The sequence below is a fragment of the Rutidosis leptorrhynchoides genome, chromosome 4 (assembly GCF_046630445.1).
Source record: "Rutidosis leptorrhynchoides isolate AG116_Rl617_1_P2 chromosome 4, CSIRO_AGI_Rlap_v1, whole genome shotgun sequence".
In the NCBI taxonomy this organism is placed as follows: domain Eukaryota; kingdom Viridiplantae; phylum Streptophyta; class Magnoliopsida; order Asterales; family Asteraceae; genus Rutidosis; species Rutidosis leptorrhynchoides.
The window spans coordinates 144,621,574-144,629,577 of NC_092336.1; the positions used below are offsets into that span (position 1 = coordinate 144,621,574).

The 8,004-nt window shown below is 31.5% G+C and overlaps 1 protein-coding gene across 1 annotated transcript; it reads left to right on the forward strand.

Moving 5' to 3' along the window:
* The first annotated feature begins 696 nt into the window (after positions 1–696).
* On the forward strand, positions 697–7,771 carry LOC139841099 (NDR1/HIN1-like protein 2). Its single transcript, XM_071831332.1, has 3 exons — positions 697–703; positions 1,213–1,321; positions 7,297–7,771. Exons 1-3 carry the CDS (start codon positions 697–699, stop codon positions 7,769–7,771), a joined length of 591 nt encoding a protein of 196 aa, XP_071687433.1.
* The last annotated feature ends 233 nt before the right edge of the window (positions 7,772–8,004 follow it).

The window sequence follows — 8,004 nt, forward strand, 5'->3', positions numbered from 1 at the left end:
TTTGGTTTGGTTAAAATAATGATTTTAATAATACTAAAATAGTGTTAATAATAAGAATATTTAGATTTAATAATGAAAATATTAATTTTGATAATAATACTAATCACTTTATTTGTAGTAATAATAATAATGATAAATGATAATAATAATAATAAAAGTAATAAAAGTGTATACCCTTAGGATCTTTTTCTAAAAAGAAATGCCCGAGACGGGGCTCGAACCCTTGACCTCTCACTAACCAACACAACACTCTTAACCATTACTCCACCTAGTATCTTTTTGTTTTATCTACACATTCAATTCTTTTAACCTATAACTTCGGCTGTCTAAGATCTCAATTAACATCTTCATTATTATCTCATCATCGAATCACCCCATCATCATCTATATTTATAATATCATGATTTCTTCATCTTCATCAATCAATCATCTACTCATCATCATGTATATCATAATATTATGAATATCTATCATCCCTATCATCACCATTCTCGTTAATATTATTATTACCAACTCATAGTTTTCTCGGCCCAACCAAAAATAAATAAATACTCGGCCCAACATAAAATAGAATACAGCCCATGTTATGGATTCTTAGGCCTGCTAATCTGTTTTAGTTTTTAAACCCGTTAGCTCGTTCCAAAATAAACCCAAAAATTGAGTCGTGGTTTCTAGCTAGGTCTTGTAACAATTCGAATGGCAGGTATGCAAACACGTGCGCATATACACATCATGTTTTCATCATCATCATTTCATCATCCATTAACAAGATTTTATTAGACAGGTTACCGACAACATTGATGATACTTTATAACTACCCTCGACTTCACAGCTCCTCTTTTATCAACATCTTTTTTCGTTTATATAAGTCATCTGAAACAGGAATTGATAACGAGCTGTTGTGACAGGGTTTCGAAAAGAAAAGGAGTGGTGAGTTGGTGAATCGTGGTTGTTTATCATGGATAGAATAACAGGCGATTAATTGTTTATTTGTGGTGGTGATGTCGAAAACAGAAACATAAAAGAGTCGTAGCAGCAGTAATATAAACTCAAAGGTGATGGTTTGTTGTTCGTTAATAGAAACAGAAAACAATCATAGTAACCGCAGAATTTAACATGGGTTCGATGGTGGTGTTGTGGTGGGGTTCGATGGTGGTTGGGCTGTAACCAGAATCAAGTAGCAGAAGGTTGCAGTGGTCTTGTGATTTGCAGAGAAACTAGAGAGAGTGAGATGGAGAGAGGGATATAGAGTGAGAGGGAAGAGAAAACGTGATGGTTGCGGGTTTATGGTGGTGGTTGTCACGAGAAGAAAGGAGGTGATGTAAGTGGCGGGTGGAAGATTGCTAGGTGATGATATAGTGACGGTTGGAAGATCACATAGAACAAAATCATGAATCGAAATGGGTGTTGTGATCAATTTGCATATGTATAGAGTAAAAGATAGTTTAGGTGATAGATGAGAGGTCGAGTGATGACGGGCCAAGTGCGTTGATGGGTGATGAACCGATGGAAGTGGTTTGGTGATGTTTGAGTCACTTCCTCAATCTATGTATATGCAAGTTATATATAGACTTAGATAGATAAAAATAGAAATATTAATCAATTATAATTCCCATCATAAACAGAGTAGTCTATCAATCAACTAAAATTACGGATAAATTGCACCAGTAGGTTTTGTATGTATATACTTGAATATAGATTATAATAGAATATCAATTATTAATTATAATATAATATAATATAACAATAAGAACATGTGATTAAAGAACTAGCAGCCCTCTTAGAATATAAATCCGCCGCCAGTTTTCACGGACTGTGTATTATTTGAAATTAGTGGCGGATAAAAGTCTTCGGAAAAATTCCAAATTTTTAGATTAACCATATTTATTTACATGCAATGTTCGTGAATCGTCGAGAACAGTCGAAGGTCAAATGAATATATGGAACAGTTCAAAATTTTTGAGACTCAACCTATCAGACTTAGTTTATCGTGTTGAAAATCTAATATCATATCGAGAGTTTGGTTTAAAATTAGTTGAAATTTTCCGGGTCGTGAAACCATAGTAACTTGAATCACTCAAAACGGATTTAAAACGAAGAAATTATGGGTAAAACAAAATTGGAAAATTTTACTTGTTGTAGCTACGAAAATTTTATAACAAATCTACACTAATCATATCCTAGCTAACTTATATTGTATTATACATGTAATCTAACATATATTATGTAATCTTGGGATACCATAGACACGTATACAATGTTTTGACATATCATATCGACCCATCTATATATATTATTTGGAACAACCATAGACACTCTATATGCTGTAATGTTCGAGTTCGCTATACAGGGTTGAGGTTGATTCCAAAAATATATATACTTTGAGTTGTGATCAAGCCTGAGACGTGTATACACTGGGTCGTGGATTGATTCAAGATAATATATATTGATTTATTTCTGTACATCTAACTGTGGACAACTAGTTGTAGGTTACTAACGAGGACTGCTAACTTAACAAACTTAAATCATAAAAATGTAATAAAATGTTGTGAATATATTTCAATAATACTTTGATATATATGTATACATTTGTTATAGGTTCGTGAATCGACCAATGGCCAAGTCTTATTTCTGACGAAGGAAAAATCTGTGAAAGTGAGTTATAGTCCCATTTTTTAAAATCTAATATTTTTGGGATGAGAATACATGCATTTTTATAAATGTTTTACAAAATAGACACAAGTATGTGAAACTACATTCTATGGTTGGATTATTAAACTGAATATCGCCCTTCAAGTCTGGTAACCTAATAATTAGGGAAATGGCCCCTAATTGACGTGAATCCTAAAGATAGATCTATTGGGCTTAACAACCCCCATTCAGGTTATGGATGGTTTAGTACTTCGAGATTATTATACAGACGAGCGGTTCTGTTTTGGGGATATTCTATGCATTAAGTTAACGTCGGTTACCAGGTGTTCAACATATGAATGATTTTTTATCTCTATGCAGTTTGCGAAATGCCTGATATGAGATGTGTTATAAAAATGAAATCTTGTGGTCTATTATTATGATTTGATAATATATAGGTTAAACCTATAACTCACCAACATTTTTGTTGATGTTTTAAGCATGTTTATTCTCAGGTGATTATTAAGAGCTTCCGCTGTTGCATACTAAAATAAGGACAAGATTTTGAGTCCATGCTTGTATGATATTGTGTAAAAACTGCATTCAAGAAATTTATTTTTGATGTAATAGATTCTTATTGTAAACCATTATGTAATGGTCGTGTGTAAACGGTATATTTTATATTATCATTATTTGATAATCTACGTAATGCTTTTTAAACCTTTATCGATAAAATAAAGGTTATGGTTGTTTTAAAAATGAATGCAGTCTTTGAAAAACATCTCATATAGAGGTCAAAACCTCGCGACGAAATCAATTAATATGGAACGTTTATAATCAATATGAACGGGACATTTCATTGGAATCTTTTTCTTAGCAATTGACTTGCCTTTTCCTTTTCTCCAAGTTTTCGGCTTATTCTTTTTCACCTTACCATCCCTAATCATCAGGACACCTGGATTGGAAACCTTATATGGAATATTCTGTTCAGCAGTTTTGAGCATCGAGTGCACCTCTACCAGAGATTTCTCCCAACCTTGTATATTGTAATTCATTACAAATTGCTGATATGATTTTGGTAGTGAAACCAAAACCGTGTTCACAGCCAAGTTAGGCGGCAAGGTATTTCCAAGTTTTTCCAATCGGTCAATGAAGCTTTTCATTTTCAAGACATGAGAGCTCACTGATTGACCCTCCTCCATTTTGCAAGTTTGAAGAAGCTTATAAGTTTCATATAACTCTTGACTAGCGTGTTTTTGAAACATATTTTTCAGCTCAGTCATCCTATTATATGCTGTACGATCTTCTATTTCCTTTTGGAGGTCAGAAGTCATACTAGCAAGCATGATTAAAGCTATCTTCTCTTGCTCATCAAACAACTTCTGATAAGCATTCTTTTGAGCAACAGTAGCTGTCTCAGGAGGAGCTTCGGGTAAGGGTACTTCAATTTTGTTCAACTTCCCTTCATATTTGAGAACAATTCTCAGGTTGCGGTACCAATCAAGGAAGTTGAACCATTGAGTTTCCCATTCTCCAACAAAGAAAGGAGGGTGTTTTGGTTTACGTTTTGGTTGTTTGACATCTACAAAAGAACAAGGTTCAATTTTAGTATCTTCGATATAATACTTTAATAAATTAATTACCCAAGTTTTAATATAATAAAAAAATAATTAATTTACGAAAGCCTAAGATCCACATAGAGGTTTCATAACTACTTCTGTTGATTAGCTAGCAGTTATAGAGTCTACTGGTAGGTAGCGAGTACCAATTGCATCACATGTGCAACTCTTAGATCTTTATGGGACCTTGAGATATGTGTAGTCTAACAAACCACTATTATCTATTGGCATGTTTGTCCCATCCTTGCCTCGAACTCAGGTCTCACCGTGAATACGATTAAGTAGTCCAATTTGGAAACAGTGGAAATTCAGTCTAGTCTCACTCGTAACTAAAAATCTACCTTGTGGCTATAATTCGATTAGGTCTCACCGTAATCAAAAAATAACGAGGAGTGTTTGCTAGCTCATTGGATGGCATGACTTAAATTTGACGGGTATTTTGAAAATGTTTGTGTTAACGAATAATGCATGCACACAAGATTCGCTACACTATTTGTTAAAATTCATTTTAAACAATTTTATATATGTCGATCGTGTTTATGTGTCTAGTTTGTTATTTTATTTAATATAAAAAAATAACAAATACACATTGTGTATCATTTTAAAACATTTTTAAAAGATGTCGCCCATATATATTATTTGAGTTTCAAAAAATATTTAACTTTAAACTCGTTAGAGTTCAACTTTTTAAAATCATCAATTTTAACCTTTGAAACTCGTTACTAGTTTTATTTGATATTTTCATCAAAAACATTTAGCATACATTATAATCAACAATTAAATATAAATGCGTAAAAATAAAACACAATCATACCATGCATCACACACACATAGCCTAGCCAAAAAATCCTATGCTTGATCCCATGAGCCAACATGGGATCAAGAGGTCAAACTAAGGGTAATATCATAGCTCCCACTTAATTCAAGAATCAAGTGAAAACTTGACAAACGCCATTGTTGTAAACTTGACCTGTTCGCCATCTTCTAAGTCAAACTCCTTTTTTCATCTTTATCTTTAATCTTCATCTTATTACATATATTTAAAATTGAAAAATATAACTAATTTAGTATTTTTATAATTTAGAATAAACTTAAATACAATACTATGAAAATTAAAAAATAAATATAATACAACTTTGGCTTCAAAATGGCCTTTCTAATAAATAATCAACATGACATAATATTACCATAATCAACAATCACAACAATTATACATAGGTCGGGACATTATGGGCTATGTGTGCAATCACAATTTTAATAACTACATTATTAAAACCTACATATGGCTTGTTCATGGTTACAATGCATGTGTATAATCATGGAATGTAATAAACAACAATTAATCAAGCCATAAAAAATAAATTCAAAATTTATAACAGTGATTTTTTTTATAGATATTATTCGTGCGTCATGAGGTAATCAACAAAGTTGACTTTCAAAACCATAAAGGTTTTGACTGTTACCAATTCACCACAAAGCTAGATCTAAAAAAAATCACGCGACAATTAAGATGGTGTAAAAGCGGCTCGGATACCACTGATGAAAAATCGTGTGTACTTTTACCAATTCAGATTAACGCAACGGATAGTTAAAATAATAATCTTTTATTATTTTATGAACAAAATTTTACAAGATTAAATATTCACTTATTTAATGAAACATGCACACGATTAATCTTTCCCAATGATCCAGTTACACCATAATAATTGTCATGAATATAAAACAAAAGAGGAGTTAACGATATACCTTTCTTGGAGAAATTGATGAGACGGAGACAAACTTACGATCAAAAGTATGATCGTCTCTTTGGATAGTCCACTACACTTTCAAACAACGCCAATGGATGCTAGTCCAAACCCAAGTAACTTATTAATATAATCAAGTTATATTAATAAAACAAAATACTCCGTATCAAATTGCTTCGTATTGCGTTTTTATTAAATTGAAAGACACAGTTGGTTTCTTTGTACTACAACCAAAAGACTTTTATGATATTTTAATTTGTTTCTATTTTTGTGTCACGCCAAAAAACCACACACACAATATAGGCCACAGGCCATATATATAATAATTAATCATCTAACTTTCTTATCAAAATATCTCATCTAACTTTCGAAAGTACTAACCAACTTTCAAACTTCACCAACCTTTCAAAACTTCATTTTAACTAAAATGTTATATTTAATTATTAATTAATGTTAATTAATTATCTAATTAATTAACTAACTAATTAATTTATAATTAAGCATCTTAAGTTTATTTCGTTACTCGGATAATATATATACATCATATATATATATATATATATATATATATATATATATATATATACATCATATATATATATATATATATATATATTTTATTTGACGTCTAAGTGTGTATATGTGTGATCCCAAAGGCTCAAATGAATTTAGCAATATAATTATATGTTGTACCTTGCACATTAATCCTACAGGTAGGTGCGTGGGTCTAGAAAGATCTGTGTTGTACTCCGTTTTTTATCACCAAATTAATTGTATTTGAGTAGAACAGTATAACAGTGAAATTTGGTGTTTGTAGTCAATAAGAATGTAGTAAATTTACGTGAATTAGTATATAGTGTAATAAATAAATAATAATAATATAGTAAGATAGCTAAATATATAAACTAGGTAGATAAGGCTTTAAAAATATAATAAACCAAAAAGTTAATCAAGAATTAATATCATCAATTCTTATACACATATAAGTCCAATTACAATTGCCCAATGTCCAAGTGCTATAAGTGGTCTTTATTGTTATCCCAATGTATATATATTCCATCGGTATAAGCTAACTTCAACGTGATACCCATAATAATAACCCTACAAAACAATTCGCATATCATGATCTCTCCAATGTTGTACATGCAGTTGATAGCGGAAGAAGAAAATGTCTACGATCATCCCGTCCTGCAAAACATCAACTCTAATCACAATCCTCAACGTGAATCGTCTCTCTGTGAAAAAATAAAACTCTTTATATTTTGTTTATGCCTAACTTTATTCTTAATCTTCTTTTTTAGCTGCGCAGTGATCACAACCAATAACACCCCAGAAGTTGACGTCAATGACGTCACACTCACTCGATTCATGTTGTCGCCAACAAAAAACAAGTTGTACTATTACGTTGCGGCAAACATGACGTTTAGAAACCCTTACAGCAATTACGTGGGTATTTATTTTGATATCATTGATGTCGACTTGATGTATCAAGGCCAGCGATTGGGGACAAAAGAGATGCCCGATGTGTTTTATTTACCGCCTAACGAGGAGAAAAGTGTTATGAATGTGGTATTAAGAGGCGAACATGTATTGCAATTGATTAATGGCGATGAAAAGTTGGTTTATGCATCGGAAAATAAAAGTGGTGTTTATAAGATTGGTGTGAAGGCAAGAATTGTGATGAGGTCTAGAGTCATGTGGGTGAACACCGAGAAACATACATATAAGATTATATGTGATAATTTAGAGGTTCCATTAACTTCCGGTCAAGTTTAATCAGTTGCGATTTGATATAGTTTTGTTAATTTAACTTTTTTCATTGTATTCGATTTTACATTGTTTATTAGTTGATGTATTATTTTTATCTTGAGTATTACGGAGTACTATATTATTATTATATATTATTATTATTATTATTATTATTATTATTATTATTATTATTATTATTATTATTATTATTAGTTGATGTACTCTACTTCCTCTACAGGTCCCTTCCTCTACATGGTCAC

Bases quoted from the DNA above. Each gene is read 5' to 3' on its own strand.
- LOC139841099 (XM_071831332.1), top strand. The intron at 1,322-7,296 runs GTAAGTGGCGGG...CTTCTTTTTTAG, and splicing joins ACGAGAAGAAAGGAGGTGAT to CTGCGCAGTGATCACAACCA.